This window comes from Aethalodelphis obliquidens, unplaced genomic scaffold (genome assembly GCF_003676395.1).
Source record: "Aethalodelphis obliquidens isolate GAN/ISIS:26980383/991018 unplaced genomic scaffold, ASM367639v1 scaffold94, whole genome shotgun sequence".
NCBI lineage: Eukaryota > Metazoa > Chordata > Mammalia > Artiodactyla > Delphinidae > Aethalodelphis > Aethalodelphis obliquidens.
The window spans coordinates 3,304,672-3,327,443 of NW_020838038.1; the positions used below are offsets into that span (position 1 = coordinate 3,304,672).

Here is a 22,772-nt window from a genome sequence, read left to right on the forward strand (position 1 = left end):
TACCTTCTATACAAGCCAAGACAAAATTAAAAAAAGAGTGGCCCAGTTACTTTAAAGAAAGAAAAGATTTGGGATTTGAAGTGAGGTTAGACAAAGAATCCATGCTGACAATCTTCAAAATCATCAAAATACAACAGCGACTGGGAAAAACAAGATACAAAACAGTGCAGTATAATCTCAATTATGTAAATATGTTTTCAATATTGGAAGTAAACACAACACTATATTAAGAGTAGATAGTTCTGGTTGGTGGGATGATTCATATTTCTTTTTTACTCTGTTCATTCTGCATTATCTATATTGACAAGTGTAGGCTGTTCTAAGATGTCCGTCTTTATGTAATTAAACATGCCTTTCTTTAAACAATAGCTGAAGGGTAAAATTATTAAATTATGTTTTATTCAATAATGTTTTGCTATATTATAATTATATTATTATTATTAAAATTTTGCCACAAACATACAATATTTCATTGCTAAATAAATTACCTACGTTCTCTGAGCTATTCTGAGAACACGAATACCATGTTTCTAAAAGAAAAACAATAGTTTTGGGTTCTAAACATCTGAGTTAAAATAACATTTTAGACAGGAAAAATAATTTTTGTCAGTTGTGGAGTTCATTTAGAGATAGCAGTATAAATATAGTTAAAGATATTTACATTTCTTCCCAGCATAAAGACTTTTTTTTGAGATTTTATTTTATTGAGATCAATGCCATGAACTCTTTAAAGTAAGGGAAGAGTAAAAGAATCAAAATGAAAATCTCTAGTAATCAAAAATTTTTTTAAATTTGACACTTTATTAAGGGAGGGGAATCTCAAAAGGGTCTGTGGGTTTAAAACTGTTACTAACACAGTAAGAATCTATTTATTCTTTTCTATTTTTTTAAAGAGGAAATACTTACATCAAACAAAAATATGTCCATCATATAAAAATAATCAGAGGGCATGTGTATAGTTTAAGTGAATCAAAACTAGAAAACCTGGAAATTTCATTATGATTTTGAAAAGTTTACTTTTGAGAAATTAGAAAATAATAATAGCAAAAATGAACACAGCTTAAAAACATGCAACAGGAAATTCAGTTGTATTTTGTTTGCTATTGGAAACAACGCAATTTTAGTATTCTTAATCATAGGTTTGCTGAATACAATTCTTCTGTGAACTTTTCACATTTATTTAGGGGGAAGAGGCTTCAGACATGATATTTCTGCTTTTGTGGCAGATCTAACAATCCTATAGGGACCCAGAATTCTTGGGGTCAAAACTATTAACAGCCATGGAAAACCCCACTGAGAGAAATTCCCAATGAGCATGAAACTCTCTCTGAATTTTGTCTCAGCTGAGAACTCAGTGGGTATTTCCCTTCTTCCTTATTTATTTTTCTAATTTCCTTTCTAGGTAGGTTTTGTATGGGAACTCAATGGGTGCCAATAACAAGGAGGCAAGTTAACAGCTCCCCACTTTGCTAAATCACGTCATCCGCTGAGCAAATGGGAAGCGATTGGAAAGATCTAATCAGTTCTTTCATGGCCAACAGAGCCCATAATGTATGATGTCTAGTGTACCACACATCCGCAGGCCTAAAACTCAGACTTGCCTTTTACTTATTTTTTTCCTTTTCATTGAAGCATATATTAAACACAGTAAAAATACACAAATCTTAAGTTACAGCGTGATACCTTTTTGCATCTATACCTTCCTGTTTAACAAGCACCCAGACCAGACTTAGAATATTCCCATCACCCCAGAACATTCCCATGTGCTCTCTTCTCGGTCAAGAACCTTCAAAAGTAACCACCACTGCTTTATTTAAAAGCTATCTTTTAATTTAAAAACATGAGTTTTGGGGAAAGAACGAGACGATATTATTTTGTACAGAGATGCAGAAATTGCACCAAATAATACTGACACATACAACATATACTAAAATGTGAACTATTTTTATCCCCTTTACTCTGGCTCTCCATCTTTTTTGTGGGGTGTCTCACAGAATTAAGTATTTTTATTGAAAGTCAGATTTTTTGCTAGCAGACACTGCCTACAGCATGTCAGATTTGCTCTCCTCTTCCTCACCATCTAAAATATTAAGGCCATTGCGTGCGAAGGCGGTGAGCTGAGGCCACCCATCTTCCATTTGACTTTTCTTAAAGAACTCATTCCCTGAAGCATTGTCGCGCATCTCCCACTGTCACTGTGGCGACATGCATGCATTCAGGGCGCCCCTGCTCCTGTTTGCACAAAGGAAGGAATAAAGTTCCCTTATAGAGGCCCTACTTCTTTATAGAGAGTAAGAAGGCTGAGTGAACATTTTGATTTTAAAGGCAAAAGGATAAGACAAAGCACAGGAAGTCAGCTTCCACCCAAATCTCCCTCGCCTTCCTTACTACTCTCCTATTCAGTTCACCTTGCCATCAAACCAGCTCTTGGGTTTATACCTTATTTAAAGTTTAAAAGAATGATAGATGCAGACATTGTAAACTGAATTAATGTTATACTTTTTTAAATCAAATATATTTTTAAATTTACTTATTTCTCTCCTACGCAAGGTTCTTCCCTTATGCAAGAACCACAAAGGCTACAACTCTCTCTTTTTCACCATCTAAAATAATGCCTTCAACAGATGAGGTATTCAGTAAACATTTGTTGAGCAAATGAATGAATCTTCGTCCTCAAGCTCTGTGGGAGAACTTAAGGCTTTTATTCAGCAGAAATGGGAAAAGACAGAGGATTTAGAAGAGAAGAAGGGTCCTCTGAGCCCACGGGGTGTTGCCAAATTCCCGGACTGGCAAAAGAAGCCAGAAAGCTGGCCTGGCCCTTTCTGTAAGTTGCTAGCATTTCTAGTGGGAACTAGAGATAAGGCAAATCAAGCTGAAAGAAAGCCCGGAAGCCCTGTCCACCTGTCCTTGAGCCTTGCTCAGGTAGCTGGGTCCACGGCCAGGACTGTTCTCCTATTGCTAGAAGCATGCGAACTAATCACTTAACTTTATAACGTCATGGCGGACAGGAGGTTCCTTGACTCACAAAGCAACTACTTGTTCATAAGGCACTCGGTATTAGAAGTGGAAGTCCATTCCCAGCAAAAGATTCTTGAGGGAAAAAAAGCCACTTGAAGAGAAAACGAATTTTCAGGTGGAATTACAAATTGTCATTAGGGATCTTCCTGCTTAAAGCAAAGATTGCCAGCATCCTCTTTTGAGAGAGTGAATTCTGACGGTTATAGTAGTCTGTCTTGTTTGGAAAGGAAGGGTAAGGGGATGCTTCTGTGTTTCAGGAAAAGCAAGAGTCTCAGGTATATTGCTGCTGTTCCTCTGTCAGAGACCATGCTTAGCACACTCTGTGTAGCACACTGCAAACCCTAGCAGTATACAGAAATATCAGAGGGGATAGAACCTGTGGTGTTCTTTTAGGATCAGAATACTTAATAAGGAAAGATAAAAATTCAAGTGATGTCAATAGTATTGATAATCATTCTCTGAGCACCTGCTGTAGGTCAGGTGCTCTCATTATTTTGCAGTCATGGAGTACCATCCCACGAGGCACACAGCATTCTCTGTCTTTGAGGTAAGCACATTGGAGCTCAGACAGGTTAAGCCGTTTTCCCAAAGTCACAAAACCAGTAAGCAACCAAAGTTAGATTTGAACCCAACTTTAATTGATGTCAAAGTTTATTTATTATTTTCCACTCTACTACATTTCCTCCTTAGAAAAAGAATCTGTTATCATCCTCTTTTGTCTGTGAAGCTAGCAGAATAGGTTGTAGACCTTTCATTTTTTCTGCAGGCATCCAGGCTTCCCATGACTTTTCCTTTTAAAAACTCCTCCAGCCTCTCCTGGCCACCTCACAGAGGAGAAGCACCATTGACTGGGGATCCAGGGACCTGGGTGGTGGACCAGACTTACAGAGAAAGAGCAATTTGACCTTAACTAAATCTCTGGGCCTCATTCCTCACCCACGACCCCATCCTGCTCAAAATTTCTATGATTCTAAACTGTAAGTGACGGTGACCAGCATGAAGATTTCCTCTTATAGGTGAATTTCCACTCTTGAATATTGATGAAAGCCTTAAGTCCAAATAATAATGCTTCTTAAAATTGGAACTTTCTGGTAGTCTGGGTATATAGGTGAGATATTTGTTGCCCCCATAGGGCTTTGTCATCCAACATCCTAGAATGCTGTCCACTCTTTCTCCAAGAACATTAGGACAGCCTTACTGTACAATGTAGGTCTGTTGACCCTTTCCTCTCAGGTGTACCTGGAAATCTCTAAACCATGTGACATTCTAATGTCAGGGAGATTTGACAGGATGCATCATGTATTGAACAAGAGTGTCCTCCTAACCTATCTAGACCTTAAATGAAATTATCGTGGAGCAAGTTAGAAGTCAAGTTAAATGTGCATCACTTATTTATTTTTTTTTAAAGATTTTTTTGACGTGGACCGTGTTGTAAAGTCTTTATTGAATTTGTTACAATATTGCTTCTGTTCTATGTTTTGGTTTTTTGGCCACGAGGCGTGTGGGATCTTAGCTCCCCAACCAGGGATCGAACCTGCACCCCTACATTAGAAGGCAAAGTCTTAAGCACTGGACCACCAGGAAAGTCCCAGATGTGCATGATTTATACAACTCACACATATGGGGAGAGGGAGGGAAGAGTTAGAGGAGTCATTGGATTAAAAGACCCCACCAGGCTGGTTGTCTGATCGAGATCTCCTTTAGCACCATGGGTTTCGAATTCTGGTGGGCGTAAGTGTCATCCGAAGGGCTTGGTAGGAATGCAGGTTCTCAGGCCCTCCTGAGAAGCAGCTCAGGTAAACTGATGCTGGTCTTGTGGAGCACATTTTAAGAAGCTCTACTTCAGCATGTCCCAAGGGAGGACTTTTATGTACTGTCCCTGTGATGGACTAAAAGGAGAAAAATTTGAAAGGGAAATAGGAAGGGATTGAGAAAGGGGGCTGTGATTTTTCAGTAGCTCTAGCACTGTCTTTGGAAAATATGACTTTCTACTTGAAACCAGGTCCGGCCAATGAGGCCCAAGTAGGCTTCTAAGTGATTGGACCGGGGGTAGTGAGCCAAGGGGGCTTAATCACGAGCCTCAGTCACCATGGAGTGGCATGCTGCTAAGGTCAAGGCAGTAATAACAAGGTCAGTTCACTGGCGCCAAGAATATGGTGGGTGTGGCTAGAAAACTGGGAACGCTGCTAAGAGGGGTGGAAGGTACAGCAGAGAGGAACCCAGACGAGATGCTCATTAACACACACGAGTGTGCAAAGGTGGACAGTGGAACTCTACTCAGGGCGCTGTCTCTGGTCTCTGACTAGAAAAACCAGCTGCTGAGAAATTTCAAAGGAAATTGGGGTGGTGGCTGCAACATTCACTGCATGGACCCCAACTAAAAATTTACAAAAGCTCCTGGTACTGAGCAGGGAGGAGGTCAGAGCGTGGAGGAAGACCAGCTCCAGGTCTTTAGTGAGGAGGGATTCGTGTTAAACAGAACTCCACCTGGGCTGTAACCTACTACATCCATTTAGCAATTCTTGGCAAGCATTTATTGAGCATCATACTTAACAGACACTTGAAATAAGTTTCTCTCTTGAAGGAGGTCGTAGTTTAACATTACTGAGATATTAATATATATGTGTCTATAGGTGTGTGTGTACATACATATATTCTTTCAGTGGAGTCTATCCCAATAGTTCTGCATTTATTATTCAACTTTTTAAAGTTGTTTTCAAATTCTCATTTAAAGAATCCTTCCAGATTATGTAAATCAGACATAGTTGAACTGAATCAAGTAAAAGGCTTTTCATTACTCCCTTGGGGCCTAAATAAGCGCTCACACTGATCGGGTAGAGCAGATCATCTGCCCTTCCAGACCTAGATCCCGAGAGGGCCCTTTGGGTCTGTCAGGGAAGCATGACTTGCAATAATCATTTGATGATCCTGAATCAAATCAAGGTACCCGCGAAAGGATCTTTATTCACAGAGGACAAAAGTAATTGGTCCAAGCTTGGCTAGGCAGGCAAGGCATGAAATGTGGCTGTGCTTTTTTATATAAGTAAAGGTTGAAAATTCTTGGCTGCCAAGTATAATGAGCTAATAGACATTTAGCTAAAGGCTTCCATGACTATTAAGATGCAAATCTAGGGAGAGTATGGTGTCTTAAGTACCGTTAGTCATTTCCTCCTTTGTCTATATGAGTTGATAGATTCTCAGGTTCCCTACCCATATCCCTGAGGGCAGACTTTGATACTGAGAGTATCAAACAGAAGGATGAACCTAGGTGGATAACAGGGCTCAGAACCCCGTGGCTAGGACACCAGGGAGAAATCATTTTTTCAGTATTGTCTAGGGCTGAAAGTAAACCCCAGGTTGGTCGTAAGCCGTGCAGTTAGACTCTATCCCCTTAGTTAATTCCAAATAAATATAAAACCTGTTTTTCCATGTTGACCTTGGGATTTTCAGGAGATGAGTGGCAACACTGCTGGTTCATCAGCTGTTCTACTCCTGTCCCCTGACTAAAATGCCAGTGGCTGACTAGGAAGGTCCATGTTTACCAAACATTATAAAGGCATCACAGAAAATACCCATATGCATTGAGCACTACTAGCTGGGAAGGACAGAAATACAATATCTGCTCCCATCTGTGCCTGGTCCCTTCAGAAAATGTGCACGCATATGGTGGGCCCATGTTAATGAAGTCCAAATATGGACTGGATTCAACTTGGAGAGCGACTGATAAATCTGCAGCTAAAACTTTTCCAAATGTTTTGATATTTCCTGAACGAAATGGTTTGAAGGTGGTGAATGGGAGAGGGCTAAATGGAACACCATCAGAAAGAAGAGCTCAAATTATCAAAGAGTCATATAACCACTTCTGCCCACAGTTTAGTTACATTTTAAATTTCAGTCATTTCACAGCTAGTATTTATTTATACGACCAAATATTCATGAAGATAAAATGTTATTAGCCTGCACGTTAAAATAATGACAACTGACTTGTCCACAGTCACTCTATTGCCTCAGTTCACAGCTATTTAATGGTGACACTGAGGTGAAAAAAGAGGGAATAGCACTGTATAGCAGTGTTTTATTTGGGATTATTTTACTTTTGGTGAAAGAGAAAAAGAACAAGTGCTTGTGACCTGCAGATATGGTTTTAAGAAAACCAAAGTAACTTTTCATCTGCTGACAGCTGAGAGCAAAATTGTGTTACTTTGCTGGTATTCTGCTGCACTAAGACTTCTGCTGTGGTAACTGGTGGAGACTTGCTGGCCACTGTTTCTGGTGGCAAAGGTTGGAGAGAGAAAGAACGAAGTCTTGGTCAGATGGTAGGATGGTCCATTCTTGATTAGATAACACTTTGAAACCAAGCACAATTCCTTAGTTGACTCTTAACAAGCAGCTGAAGAGGGGGCCCAAGCCCTTAGCTGAAAAAAGATGCAACTGTCACTTCTGCTAGGAGCGATATACCTCCCAAAGGAAGGAAACCCAAGGCACAGAGAGTAGTCATCTGCTTGGGACTCATGGAAGGTGAGTGGAGCCTGAGAGTAACAGGTACTGAGTAAGGAAATGTCCGTGTGTACGGATTAGGAAGAATGGGGAGAACTGTCTCGCCACTCCCCTCCCCTTATTCTACAGCCAACCCAGGGTGATTATGACATTCACTGAACATTTATCGGGGACTGAGAAAAACTGCAGATCAAAGAAAAATTAAGTGACTTCTCATGGTCACTTAGTAAGACTGGATTTGAACCCAAGTCTTCCTGAACTTCAGAACTGACATCTGCCCCACCCCCTTAGTGTTGTCTTTAATCTCTTAGCTCACTTGTTGCTTTCTTTCATCTAACTATTCATATTTAGCAAAATATCCCCACTAAAACGAAACATCGAATAAACATTTGTTCTGTTGTCCTTGGAAAAGGATGATCAATCCCATATGGGACGGCCTTGCTCTGAGTGTGTGTCACGTTGTAGAACTTCACATAATTATATATGTCCTTAATTGTCTTTCAATGACTGTACGGTGATAAATGTTGTATCAGATGTTGGTTTGTAATTTTAAATGCCACGAGCAAGGATAGACTTATTGGAAAGACTGTTGAGCTTTGAGGATAGACGATTTTTTCCCATTTTAAAATGGAGTGTCTTTCCTTTGAATTATGTGCTATGAGAATGCACTAAAGTAATTCATGCGTTTCATAAGAGCCATGGTGATATTATTTGTGTTTATTTGGGGATTAATGCCATACAGCGAGCCTTTGAAAAGCAGCACTGTGGACCAGGCAGAAGCCCACGTCAACATAAGTTGAGCAGGTTCACCAGGACCTCTGAATTTCCTTTGGCTTCCTGCCACAGGAAAAGTCAGGTGATTAATAATGGCAGACTAGCCCTCGAACTCTGTTGGCTCCAAGCTACCGGGTGATTTCCTTTAGTCTTATATATCCAGTTAATAATTATCCTAGCCAACCATCTTTTATAGTTGTCTGAAAGTATATAAACCCATAATTCACGAACACATTCTAAAATAATATCTCATGGATGCTCCTGCTGGTTGAATCAGAGGGCACAAATGATCTAATTTGCGATTGGGAAATTTCTCAATAGGGAGCTCAGTGTTAAGTATTTGTCACGGTGTAAACTATATGTTGAGTATAAGGCTGCCTCTTAAACAACAGGTAGTCCAACCTTCCCTACCCCACTCCAAAATCAGTTCCTCTCCTCAGATGTTCAGTTTGGGAGGAAACGGTTCAAAGATCCCAAAGTAGTTTGAGATAGGCACCTTACAATTCAGAATCCCCTCTTGCTGGCTCCCAAACCCTGAGGGACATGAAGGACCCACTCTTATTTCCTCATCCAGAAGGAATTTTGCGGTTTGGGAAAGAGGAGATCATTTTGAGACTTATTAGAGACTTATGACGGAGCTAGAAGGAGCCTCAGACTTGATCTCATCTCCTGGTTCAATCTCATTTTATAGTAAGGAAACCGAAACTCAGAATAATAAACTGATGGCGTTAGAGAGGCTGGTCTTTGAGCCTAGGGGATACAGTAAATGATGGAAGGAGGTGTGGCGCTCCTGATGCCCTAAGCTACCTTCTTGGTATTCTGTTCTTTGCACCATCACCTTCAGAGCAAACTCTAATGAATGTTAATGCAGTGGAAAGTCACCTCCAAATGGAGAAAAACCTACTGGTTGCTATTGCTAGTCCAATCAGGCAAACAGTCAAGGAAAAGTGGTCATGCCACCTGCCATGTATTTCATTGCATAACCCCCTTTTTTTCCTTCAAACAAGGGTAAAATCCTTACTCTGTTGTGTTTGAACCAGTATTATGCCCTTGAGTGTATGTGTCTTTCTGAACCCAATCAGGAGCTCAGCAGAGCTTTCCAGCACTTTAAGAGAGCCTGTCATGTACAGAACACACTTTCTAGACTTTAATGCTTCTACCTTCAGACGCATCTTTTTTGAGGACCACTGTCCAAAAGTGCCCCCTCTGCACCACTTAGCTCAGCTCCTGCTGAAGCCACCGGCATATATGCATGCCAGCACCTCCCACCCTCCCAACCTTGCTTGCCCTAGGAAGAAGGGAATCGTGGTTTCCATGGCATTTTCCAGCACTTCTCTGAAGCCTCATTGCTTAATTCTGATGTGGGCGCTTATGTTACAGTCATTAATTACTGCATTAAGTCAAGTCCCAAAACTAATGAGGATTTGGACACAGATTTGGAAGATGAGAATGTAATTTTGCCTGGATTATAGGATATAAAGATAAACATGATCCAAATATGCACAGAGAGAAGAAATCACAGCTTTGCATAGCTGCCTTCTAATAGAAAATATGGGCTTACATGTCTCATCACGATTGAGAGTAAGATAATCAAAGTATCACCATTGGTAACATTTAGGCAGGTCTTAGTTCACTGTGCATTCTGTTTTCAGCTCTGACATCTAAATAAAGAATGTTCTTTTTTCCTATGCCATAAAAATCATTCTATAGCCAAAGTTAGAATCTTTGAAGTTCTTGCATCAGGCTGTAGGATGAGTCAAGGGTGGGAGGCTTTGTCAGAAAAGTTGGCCTTTTATGTGTGTGGATGGAGTTGGTCATTAGACAGGATTATTTGGGGAGCTCTGTTGGATGTCTGTCTAGAAATCTACACCCCACCTACTCTCAGTGGTGCCTGTAATCTATCATCAGAGGTAGAAGGCATGTCAATCCCCAAGAATTCTCTATGACAACTCAGATACTACTGGGATGGTGGAACACTGAATCATCAACACCTGCAATTATGAATTGAATCAAAAGGAATTAACAAGTAAATCACCTCTAACACCATAAAGGAATAAGTTTCAGGTCAGATAAAGTTTGATGATGAGGGGCTCAGATGTCTTGATGATGCGGGGTGCTGTTGTAGGGGATCAATCCCATAACTATTTATTGTTTGGAGAACTCTATGCAGTTGGCAGGTAGCATAGGGCCCCTAGGTACCTGGTCAGTAAAATAAAAGACACTGAAGGCAAACAATAATGTCTGGAGATCGTGGTGATCTATCGTGGTCAGTTTACTCTTCATCTTAGAGACTGGGACAGAAAGCACAATCATGAAATTACAAGAAAATACCAAGGGCCCTAGAGGACAGGGCAATGCCGCTTTTGACTGTCTATGCATATAGCATATGGTGTATTCTACTAAAGTTAACCAAATCATCTCTTTATGAAAGATGAGGAAATAGAGGTTCAGGGAGAGAACGAATTTTCCCTAGGTCACACAGCTAGTTCTGAGGCCAGAGACCCTAGCCCAAGGGTGTTTGACTCTAAAACCCCAGTCTAGGGCTTCCCTGGTGGCGCAGTGGTTGAGAGTCCGCCTGCCGATGCAGGGGACACGGGTTCGTGCCCCGGTCCGGGAAGATCCCACATGCCGCGGAGCGGCTGGGCCCGTGAGCCATGGCCGCTGAGCCTGCGCGTCTGGAGCCTGTGCTCCGCAACGGGAGAGGCCATGGCAGTGAGAGGCCCGCGTACCGCAAAAAAAGAAAAAAAATAAATAAATAAAAAGTAAAACCCCAGTCTACTATAGTATCAGAAGGAACCAGGATAACATTCAACATCATAAGGTTCAGAGTAGGCGCTCTGAACCATACAGCGAACTGAAAACTGCAAGATGAAGAACATCTTGGTGCTGATTTTACACACTGTAAAATTAAACCAGCAGCATAGTTTTGGCGACTAAACATATGTCCACTAACTCTGGTGGGATGAAAATGTATTTCATTTTCAAAAATGAAACAAAAACAGTGAGGTAATCCCTCCATCCTTCTAAAAATGGTAGCCATTTGTTTATCATGTTAACAAATGTGGGAAAAAGCGACTGATTTAAGTTGTAGCAAATATGATTTAAGTTATGTAAGGAGGAGTTTCTGCACAATGTTCGAGTAACTTATTATAAGATCCAAGGAGAGAATATAAAATCTCCTTCTCTGAAGGTCTTTAAAAATAGAATAAGTTCTCAACAGGTTGTCTGAAGGTAAGGAGTTGACTTAATAACTTTAATGGGTCTTTTCAGCCCTTTGATCCCTGGGATAGTAAAAGTTTTCAGAAAGTAGATATGCTATATAAGCTATACATGCTGTATAAAACTATCAAATGAGCTTCCTATTTGAAGGTCAATTGTGGCATCTTGAATTTAAAGTCTTTTTAGACATTTGCGAAATTTTAAGATACTTTATATTCTCATCTTAAATCTTACCTTCTTCCTCCACTAGTCCTTTGAAAATTGAGTCCCCAAAAGGTCCCCACTAGTCCCCAAAATGACATGTGTTTGGTATTGTATTTGTTTGTGTCTTTGGATTTGAGTTGGAGTAAATGAAGAATTAACGTGGGGTAGGAGATGATAGCTCTGAAATAGAAGTCAAGAGCTTTGATTCTTGTCCTAGCTTTCCTATTTATGGGCTCCATTATTTTAGCTCATTTAACTTTTTAAAGAAGTCACTTCCTAATCAGTAAAACAAGGATATTTTGCCCTGTAATACCTTCAATTAAAAAAAAATCTTATGCTTCTATAAAAGTCAGAGTTTTGGCGGAGAAGTCTCAGAAGCAGTGGGAAGTAAGGGAAGAAAACAAATACTAGCAAAGACATTGTGGACATATGAGACCAGCTGCTTCTCTTTAAAAATGCTTACCCTCGAGCTTCCCTGGTGGCGCAGTGGTTGAGAGTCTGCCTGCCGATGCAGGGGACGCGGGTTCGTACCCCTGTCCGGGAGGATCCCATGTGCCGCGGGGATCCGGGAGGATCCCACGTGCCGCGGAGCGGCTGGGCCCGTGAGCCATGAGCCTGCGCGTCCGGAGCCTGTGCTCCACAACGGGAGAGGCCACAACAGTGAGAGGCCCGCATACCGCAAAAAACAAAAAACAAAATAAAAAAAAAACACAAAAAAACAAAAATGCTCACCCTCTCCTTTTCTCTTTCATATTGCATACCATAGGTCATGATGCCCTGACTTCTACTACAATTCGTTATATTCAATTCAGTAAATATTGTTTGAGCACTAATATGTATTATACCCAAGGCTCACCTCGTTATTCCACTGTGGATTCAGGCCTTTTAAAGTAACATGAATTTAGAATTTGACTGTCTCTGAAGAGGGTGTACAAAGCAAGATGTGTGTCCTTGTTTACACTTTGGTCAAAAATGGTCAATACTTAATGGGGTGGGTCAACAAAAACATGAAAACAGAGTAAGATCAAACATATGACGGAAGTGAATAATTAAAAAAGTAATCAGAGGATAAGTGGGCAGAAATAGATTTGACATCTTCATCATCAGAGACTATGTCCTGCATCACTGGATAGAAATTTTCTAACACTGAGCTAAGACCTTTGGTTCCTATTTAAAAGATTTGTTTAAATTTTACTCAGGTGCCTCAGGTGTTTGAATCTGCAGGACGTGTATGGATTTCCGGTCTATTGTCACTCCCTTTTTAAAATCTTGGTCTTCTGGCAAACAGATATATTACCTCTTGGGGAGTGTGACCTTGCTTGTTATGAAGTCAATGGGCTGCAGAGTTCTCTGTGTTCTGTTTGGCCATCAAAGCCTTGGGCTTTGGTTTCCATGCAGAGTTAATTCTACCTCTGCTCCTACGAAGCTAAGAAAGCATAGAACTTTTCCTGGCTGAAACGCTACCATCCATTTGCTTTAGGTTTTAGGAAAATTCAAATACAAAACATAACCATAGAACATTATTCTTCTAACGTGGCCCAGTGTTGAAGTAATTATTAAAATGTGTCAGGTGGAGGCAATTCATGAGTTTATCTTTGGTACTTCTGTTGTATGCCTCCCTTCTATCTTTCTTAACTCTCTTCGTCCTATCTGATTTTTCCTCTCAGGCATCCAACATGCTCTCTGTCACTATTCTTCACAGACATTAAACCTACTATCAGAAAGAAAATTTCGTATCAGCTCTTTATGGCTTAGTATGAATTGAGGATAGCGTTATCCCTCTCCTGGGGGTATTTGCATTGTGAACCTTAGAGTTGAGGGAAAGTCCTTCCTAATGGAATGTCAGCAAGGACTTTCCAGCACCTTTAAGACACCAAAAACTGTACTTTAAACTTGAGTTGGACCTGCAGCTGGGCCTATATTAGCACTAATTCCTCCTTATCCTCTAGTTAGATTGAGTCCAGTGACTCAAGTAAACAGGAGTGTGCGTGCCGACCCCAAAATTCTAACAGTACTTGAGTCACAGAATTCGTTCGCAAAGTTAGAGCCACTTTTCTTTTCCTTGTTCCCTATTTATCCCTACTACTCAATTTATCTTATGTCTGCCTGCCTTGTTAGACTGGAGCCCTTCCAGGACAGAGACCACATTTTACTCACCTCTGGATCTCTAGGCCCAGCACCGTGTCTGGCTCATTGAAAACCCTTCCAGGCAAGTAATTAGATTCCTGCAATTCAAATCTGCCAGGAGCTGTGTTTCCCTAAAATGGCATGCCCAGTTCTCCTGCACCAGGGGTCTTTCCCCTGATTTCATAGAATACCCACAGTGAAGGAAAAGTCTAAACCACTCTGCCACAGGACAAACTCTACCCAACCCAAAACAATTGTGGGGTATTTCAGAGCCTGCTGGGAACCAGAGATAGAAGAATTGCCTCTGGATCGAGTCTCGGGGACATTCTATTCTTCGTGGTTCTAGAATGGAAGGGCCTTTATAGAACAGAAGGAAAAAAAAAACAAACCCTGGTTTTATTTCGGCAGTGCATGATGCCAGGTATTTACTAGAGCAACTGCCACCCAAGGCCCAGAGGGTTAGCTGGAGCAGCTGATACCCTGTGCTGCTTTTTATAACTCTCCTTCCCAGCACCATGCTCTATATATGTCCCATTTCATCAGGTCACATCAACTTAGGTTGTGCCCAATACTGCATCTTACACCAAATGCATCACCATGTGGAATATTCTGTGTTTCCTTAAAAATTTTTATAAAAATAAATGTAAAGTTTCTTAAAAATAAAGTGGGGGAAGTTTCCCTGGTTCTTTGTGGAAGCGGTGACTTTGCCACTTTTTACAAATGAGCAGCCTCTTTCCTTCCAAAAGACATTGCAGCTATCTGCCACCAGCAAGCTGTGAAATTACTAGGTTAAGAATGGAATCTACAGTACAGACCTAAATTGTATATAGAGTTGTGAAATGCAGTTTTGGTGGTGGTGAGTCTGCAAACTTGTGAAAATCATTTGCAAAGACACTAGCTGCCTCTTTTTTTTTTGTTGGTAATAAGATTGGAGAGAAAGGGGGAATTCTCTAAAGAATCTTTAACATGTCAATATTTATTCAGTGTATTCGATTTCTCTCATATACAATACACTGTCTTGGCCCTTTGGGAGGGGTTACAAAAGATGAAAAATCCGAATATCTTGGCTTTAAAGAGCTTATTATTTAGAAAGAATGTTAACTTAAAAATGCAAACAGCCATCATTTCATTTATTGAGAACATACTCTGTGTCATGAACTGTGGCAATTATTTTTATTTACTCTATATCAGGGGTTGGCAAACTATGGCCAAAGAGCTAAATCTAGTCCACCACCTGTTTTTGTAAATAAAGTTTTATTGAAACATGGCCACACCTAATTGTTTGAGTATTGTTTATGGCTGTTTTGTGCTATAATGGCAGAGTTGAGTAGCTCTGAGAGAGTTGAGACAATCTGACTGGCAAAGCTAAAATACTTTCCATCTGCCCTTTACAGAAAATATTTGCTGACCTCTGCTGTATATAATTCATTCTCACAAGAATACTCTGAGTTAAATATGGTGTTTCCCATTTTCCAATTAAGGTAACTGAAGGTTATAGCTTATGTAACTTAGTAAGTGGCAAAGCTTCAGTTTAATTCTAGGTTTGTCTGATTCCAAAAGTCTATGCTCTTATGCTATATTTGTGTACAGAAGTAGCCAAAATATGGGATAGGAAGAAGTCAGAGACTTACAGATTCACAGAGAAACTATTATGAGAGTTCCTAAAAGGGAGTGATTATTTTGATTGTAGGGTGGTATTCTGGAGAATATTCTGGAGAAGATCATATTTGAATAAAAAAGCAAAAATGCATCTATCCCAAGCTCAAGCCCAAGAAATGTTAACAGATCAAGATCACATGTTTAGTTAGAAGTAGATCTGGGATTAGAACCAGTTTTCCATTCACTGAGCTCAAAGTATGCTGTCAGTGACGATACTGAGCCATTGAATCTGTGTGTGTGTGTGTGTGTGTGTGTGTGTGTGTGTGTGTGTGTTTAAATGCTATAGAATGGCATAATTATTTGAAATGAGAATTTGTATGTTATGCTCAGTGGTAATTGAACTAAAGGGCCTGCACTTCCTTTATTGAACCAATCAAAAACATATTTATGGGGCTTCCCTGGTGGCGCGGTGATTGAGAATCTGCCTGCCAATGCAAGGGACACAGGTTCGGGACGATCCCATATGCCATGGAGCCAACTAAGCCCGTGAGCCACAACTACTGAGCCTGCGCTCTAGAGCCCGCAAGCCACAACTACTGAGCCTGCACACCTAGAGCCCGTGCTTTGCAACAAGAGAAGCCACCGCAATGAGAAGTCCGCACACTGCAAAGAAGAGTACCCCTGGCTCACTGCAACTAGAGAAAGCCCGTGCACAGCACCGAAGACCCAACGCAGCCAAAAATAAATAAATAAAATAAACAAATAAATAAAAACATATTTGTGCAGATATTTATATGATACCATCACCTACCCACCATCCAACCAAATATATTTTGGTTATGGAGAATTACACTTCTGAGACCATGGGAACCACTGGCACTCTCACCAACTTTAAGTTTAAATAATAAACAAGAGACCACAAAGGATAATATTTATATACATCTTGCCCTGCAGAATCATGCAGCTCTAGGTCAGGAGAAAAATGGAGAAGGGAGCAGCGGGCAGCCGAAGGAAGCTTACCTGATACTGTAGAGCACTTTGCCATTTTTTGAAATGCGAAGCAACTTGTTGTCGGTGGTGACATCATGGAAGTTGGCCCCCTTCTCATTGGCAAAGAACAAATCTGGTTTCCAAATGGAGTCCAGCATCGATGGGTCCAAGTCCAGAGAATCATCAGGGTACTCGCTATAAGCCAGCCGTGAATCATTCCACTGTTGTCTCAGAAAAATATTCACTCGGTAGTCCTACAGAAACGCCATGCGTAAGCGTTACTTCTTGCCCACTCTGGCATATTTTCCCCTCACTCTTCTGCCTGATTCGATGCATGCAGTGTTGGTATCTGAGTAAACCCAGCTGTGTATATCTTGGTCAAAATAAACCACTCAATTCTATTAGGAGTGGGAACAGAGACGAGAAGGAAAGAAGACTTGACCAAAGCAGAACACTAATGGAACAAGTTGAGCTGGTTGAATTTTTGTTTCACTTAATCGTTCTGGGAGGAAATAATACTAACTCAATCTGATTTTGCTGTAGAAAAAGGTAATGATAAGTACAGGAGTCAGTCTGTGATAGCAGATTGTCAAATAAAACCTATTCATTTTCCAAATCAGAAATGACATGATCTCTATTTTCAATCTGCTCAGATGCTCTGGGCAGAAGAAAACCCACTCTGTAATTTTGGTAGTAGAAATCTTATCATAAAACTCTGACATGATGGGCCAATATTTTTTAAATTCATCAACATAAATATTAAGATGGTTCATGTTGACAAGATAATTCCCTTACAGCTACTTACTTTTGAAATTCTTAAATATTTTATCATTTCTCTGAATGGGTTGTATCTACAGTAGTCAACTGGAGATTTCAAAACAGAAATCTTTTTCATGTTTTCCTAATCTGAGCACCTTTTGATAAAGGTGTTCCTGCCTGTGGGAGCCTCAGGTACGCCCTGTCATTCCCAAAACAGAAATCTTTTTCATGTTTTCCTAATCTGAGCACCTTTTGATAAAGGTGTTCCTCCCTGTGGGAGCCTCAGGTACACCCTGTCATTCCCACTTGGCATGGGAATTTTCTTCTGTGCTAATGAATCAGCTTGGGACAGTAACTTCTCTTCAGAGGATTTCTACTCAAAGGTCTTTAGGTTCATGGAAACTGTTGCTTCGCTTGACAGAGCACACCCAATAAAGGCTTCAACAGTATTCCCTAGTCAAGCAGGACTATGGTTCAGAGCTAACAGTGGTCCACATCTGCCACTGTGGTCATTTAGGGTGATATATACTCATCCCATTTTACTCTCTTTCCTTTACCTTTTTCACCTTCATTTGCTTTGTTTCCACATCTTTGTTTGGGCACCTGGATTTTGAGTCATTGTTTACTTTTCTCTAACAGTGACCAACATGTCCTTGGTTTGCCTGAGAACTTCCCCATTTTAGCCTCAGGTAAAAATGAAATTTTCAGGGAACCCACTCAGTCCTAGGCAAAACTCAGATGGTTGGTTACTCTATAAGGTACAATGGAGACCACCTCGGGTTGGTCGGTTTTGGTTAATCCCTTTAGAGCCAAAAGAAAATCTGTAAGTAAGTTATAAAGATCAGGGTGTATGGAAGAGAGCTTCAAATCTAGTTCCTTCTGCTTATTACTAAACTCTCCAAATTCCCATGACTTTCCCCCCCAAATACAGCCATCCTGATGATCAGGCTGGTAGAGTATTTTGGAAGTGGCAGTTCTTAGAACGAGTGCCCACTGTGGGTTTAAAGAATGCTAATAATCAAGTAGTTACTAACGTCTGAAAATCAGTCATCAGAACCCAGCTTATTAGGAAAAGCTGAAATATTAAAAGAAATAACTGTACGTTTCCTTGTTGTACAACATAAGGACTTTCTGACTTGGAAAATTTTATCAGCTGACTTTTATTTGGGATTATACCAGGCTTGCACAGCAAATTCCCAGACCTAAGAGGGTGCTGTTGTGAGGCCAGCCAGGCTTCCATCCCATTCTGTTTGCTCACTGGCTGCCCCCTCCTTCCATGAGTGAGCCAAGAGGATGGCAGAACCTCAAAGTTCTCCCCATCACATATTTTGCATTTGGGGGATTGTCCAAAGGGACCAGAGGGTAGTAACTGGAAAGAGATTATCAGTTCAGTGTTTCATTGGCAACAGGAGTGACTGGAACCTTTGGAGTTTTGTGTGAGTAAAGAGTGGGAATGTGTGATTTGTAGAAAATCAAAACAGGGGCTATTGAAAATATAATAATCCAATTTGCGTATAAATAGGCACTGGATAGATCAACTGTGAGATTTTCTTAAGGTTTCCTGAAGGAAAAAAATGCAGTGTCTTCACTGTGTGACATCTACACCTTTTATTTCCCTTAGGGTGGGAACCAATTATCCTTCATAAAATTTTGCGTGTGGGGGTCTATGAGCTTGTTTCAGTAGGAAAGAAGAGGACGTCATCTCTTAGCCAATTCTGGAGGTAGAAAAACTCTAAGTACAAGAAGTAATGACAGCTGGAAATAACAGAGGTGAATGGGTTAAATTTCTTAGGCCATTGGGAGGCCATTGAGGCCCCCCACCCAGGAAGGAAACATAAAATGGGAGAGGCCATGAGACGCCAGACGGCGAGCACTGGGCGGCAGAATCACCAGGACAACATCATTGCAGTGCTCCTTTGAACATGAAAATGATTTAAAGATGCATTTTGAGAGACTCTAGAGAATATTACATTGGTGACATACAATATGAAAACATTGACCTTTTTAAAAAAAAAACTCAATATAAAATTTCCCAGCTAATGTATTAATACATCTTTTTAAAAAGTCTTTCCCACCAGTATTCTTCTCCAGTGTTTCCTGCTTTTCTATTTTGAATTTTATCTATTTAAAATAATAAAATAGGTTCTCCCAATATCAGAACTTTAAAAAGAGCACTGAATCTATCCTATCACAATAGAACCATTAAATATCTAACAGTTAATTTAAAATAAATTAATTAGCCTATTCATAAGCAAGAATAAGTGGAAAAGTTAGAGGAGAAAATACATTTTACTCCACAATGACAGGAATTATATGAAACAAGACTTTTATTAGATATTTTGGGAGTGTTTGTTCTTTATAATGTATAGGAATTAAAATTTTCCATAATTTTTTTCATGATGCTATACATTATTCCAAAATAAATGGCAACCCTTAAAACCTTTAAGAATAGAAAAGGACGCCCAAGGATATAGAGAAGTAGATAGCCAAAGAAAAGATTTTCCGGGGCTGTGCCTCTGTAATTCTTTCAGTTCACTATCATTTTCAATGTAGGGTACAAATTTGATGCATGATTTATCTGTGCATCACCTCTGTTTATTTACAGATAGGTTTATTCTCTCAAGATATTCCAAACCACAGGAGATAGTTATGTTGCTCTGTAGCCTTTCTTTGTCTTTATTTTTGCTTCTAGGTTTAATGAAATATTAAAGAAGTAAATATTAAGAGACATGCTTAAGTGTAGACTGAATTTTCTTTTATACTGCCTTCTCTCTCCAGAGACAGATTCTACTTCAAATAAATGACGTATTTCCTTGTATTAAAATTTGTTTTCCTATGATTGACTCTCTGGGTACTAGATTAGGTAATAGAAAAATTCAAATTAAAAAGTGTGTGTGTATGTATATATATTATATATATATGTGTATATATATGTGTATGTGTGCACATGTGTATGTGTGTAAATACACACACATATCTTTTATTTTTTCAAAAGCTATGTGTAAGTCATAGAATCTTTATTATATTCTTAGCACAGTTAATACAAGTACCTATATTCCATACTATTATTTCATATCAAATTTAGAATTTCTAAAGTTTTACTTTTCTTGGTACCTTCTAATTCTATGCCCATTGCCACAAAGATTGTTTCCTTAAGTTGAATTATTTTGTTACTATTATATTTAGTGTAGCATTTGTACATAGAGATTGCCACTCTGTCTCATAAATATTGTTATTAAACTTTACTGCTCTCTTTTTATTTTTATAGGTATATATTTTTCAATCCAGTTATGTTATAAAGTTATTATAGACAAAGATATGCTTTGTGGATTTCCCACAGACCTATATGGCACTTCAGTTTTAACTTCTAGCTACACTGCAGTGAAGTTTTCATCATCTTGAGTCTGTGCTAGCTTTGAATATGGGAAGTTAGCTTTGAATTTGAAATTATGGGAGGGAGGGCAGTTGCTTTATGATGAATCCAGGTTTTAACATTGTATTGTTAATTTAGAGACCAAGGACACCTTATATCTCAGATTAACAAAATGTTAGGTAGATTCTTGGTTCTCCCTTAAAAATTCAGAAATAAGGAATGTAGCTACCTGCTATTCCTGGTAAGTTAGCATCTCCTTATGAGTTGCTTATGCACCTATAGAATGAAAGGTCTGTAATGTCATTCCAGCAGTTACAGCGTAGCCTGCATTCTCCTAAGGGACTGTCTACACCTTATCCAGTTCTTTAGGAAAGTGATTTCAGATCGGAGATAAAACAACTCTTCACCCTGTAGCAGTAACCAGCAGAGCATGTGGAATTTGGGGAAGAGTTTGGGGAGCTGGAATCATATTCTGGAGATGCTCTCCAAGTGGACACGTTTTGTACACCTTCAGCTCTTTCTACCCCCTTCCCCCTATTGCAGTCTCTCAATATTAAATGAGGAAAGGGTCTGAGTCTGCTGCTGTAGCATGGGGAGTGTTCCAGCACCCATAGGTCCAAATCACACTCTATTCACCCACATCCTTCCAGGCAGTCATTTGGAAGCTTTGAGGAGACTATCTCTTCTCCATTTTCTGATGGCCCAACCTTGGGGACAGCTGTATGCAGATGGCATGCAAATACTCTTGACCTTTACTGACATTATCGATATTCCCAAACTATGCCTTTATAGTAGGAAGGAGGCGGTTGCAAATACACTCCTCATCCTGTAAATTCACTTGCCATCACTAGCTAAAGGAAAAGGGGAAAGAAAGAAAAGGAAATGGTAAACTGACGTTCCAAAACCGAAAGATAACCTGTCTCATCATACATCCCTTACTGGTCTTCTGAGTCTTTTGGAATCATAAGGAAAAAAAAAAATTGTTCCACTGAATACTTTTAACACAGGGTCAGCTGGTAATGAACATCACCGGATCCCTGTGACTCTTAATGAACAGAAGTACATATTTTGAAATAATGTTCATGATCATAATGATCCATAAAAATATTCCTTAGAATAACACAAATATATTGTCCTGTGAGCACAGTCTTTAAACACTAACATACCAAAGGAGTAAGAGGCAATACTGTGTCTGTAAGTGAGCCTAATCTTTGTGGGCAGTTAGTACCAACAGTAATTTAGTGGGATTTCATCAGACATAAGAGGGCAGACTGGATAGAACCAAAAGAAAGTCATATCACATTCTTAAAACAGATAATTATTGCCTCTTATTTAGAAACAAACATCCAAACTAAATCCTTCAATAATGCTATCAAGGGTTGTGGGATAAGAGTGGGACATGAGGGAAGAGAGGGAAATCAACATGCTCAGAAACTCAAAACTCTGAGACATTCTTGGAAAAAAATCATTCCAGAAAACATAGAGAAAGCAAAACTATTATCCCCCCGCCATAGCACTAATGAACGTCCTCAATGACTACATATATTACTGTGCATAAAACCTAAAGGTCTGATGTCTTGACTCCAACTAAAGACAGTTCAAGGAAGAATCTGTTTCTGTTTAATTTTTTTGAGTCACATTTTGTGAGAATGTTCGTGGATGGTAGAATCTCAGCGTTTTGGTAAGGGAAGCTCAGGCTGTGATGACACTCTGTGGGTACATCAGGTAGGTCCCCAGGCAGGGCCTAAGGGGTCTGGGAAAGTAAGACCTTTTCAAGGTGGAGCAATTCTCATGTTCTTATGAGCCCCTGAATAATGTCCATTTTAAATAGTGATGCCTTAGATCCCGGAGTTGGCAACCTATGGCCTGTGGGCCAAATTTGGCCATAGCCTGTGTTTATAAGTAGTTTTTTTTGGAGTATAGCCACACCCATTTGCTTACTATTGTTTATGGCTTCTTTTATGCCAAAAGGGCAGAATTAAGTAGTTGTGACAGAGACTGTCTGGTCCTCAAAGTCTTAAGTCTTTACCGTCTGGCTTTTTAGAGAAAAATGTTTGCCAGTCCCTACCCTACATGACATGATTTATTCTTTGATTTAAGCATGGTAGAGTTTCAAAAAACATTTTTTTTTAGTTTCACACAAAAGCCATAATTGAAGAAAATAAAAGATATTTTTAAAAGCCAAATTCAGTTTGTCATTACATCAGAAGCC

General features: G+C 39.8%; 1 protein-coding gene across 5 annotated transcripts in view; it reads right to left on the minus strand.

The window, feature by feature from the left end:
• The window catches only part of GLRA2 (glycine receptor alpha 2), a 195,573-nt gene that overhangs the window by 127,707 nt on the left and 45,094 nt on the right, over positions 1–22,772 (minus strand). For all 5 annotated transcript variants that reach the window (XM_027095763.1, XM_027095761.1, XM_027095760.1 and 2 more), the window contains one exon: positions 16,459–16,682. In XM_027095763.1, the coding sequence (XP_026951564.1) occupies positions 16,459–16,682 (224 nt within the window). The remainder of the gene's footprint in view (positions 1–16,458; positions 16,683–22,772) is intronic.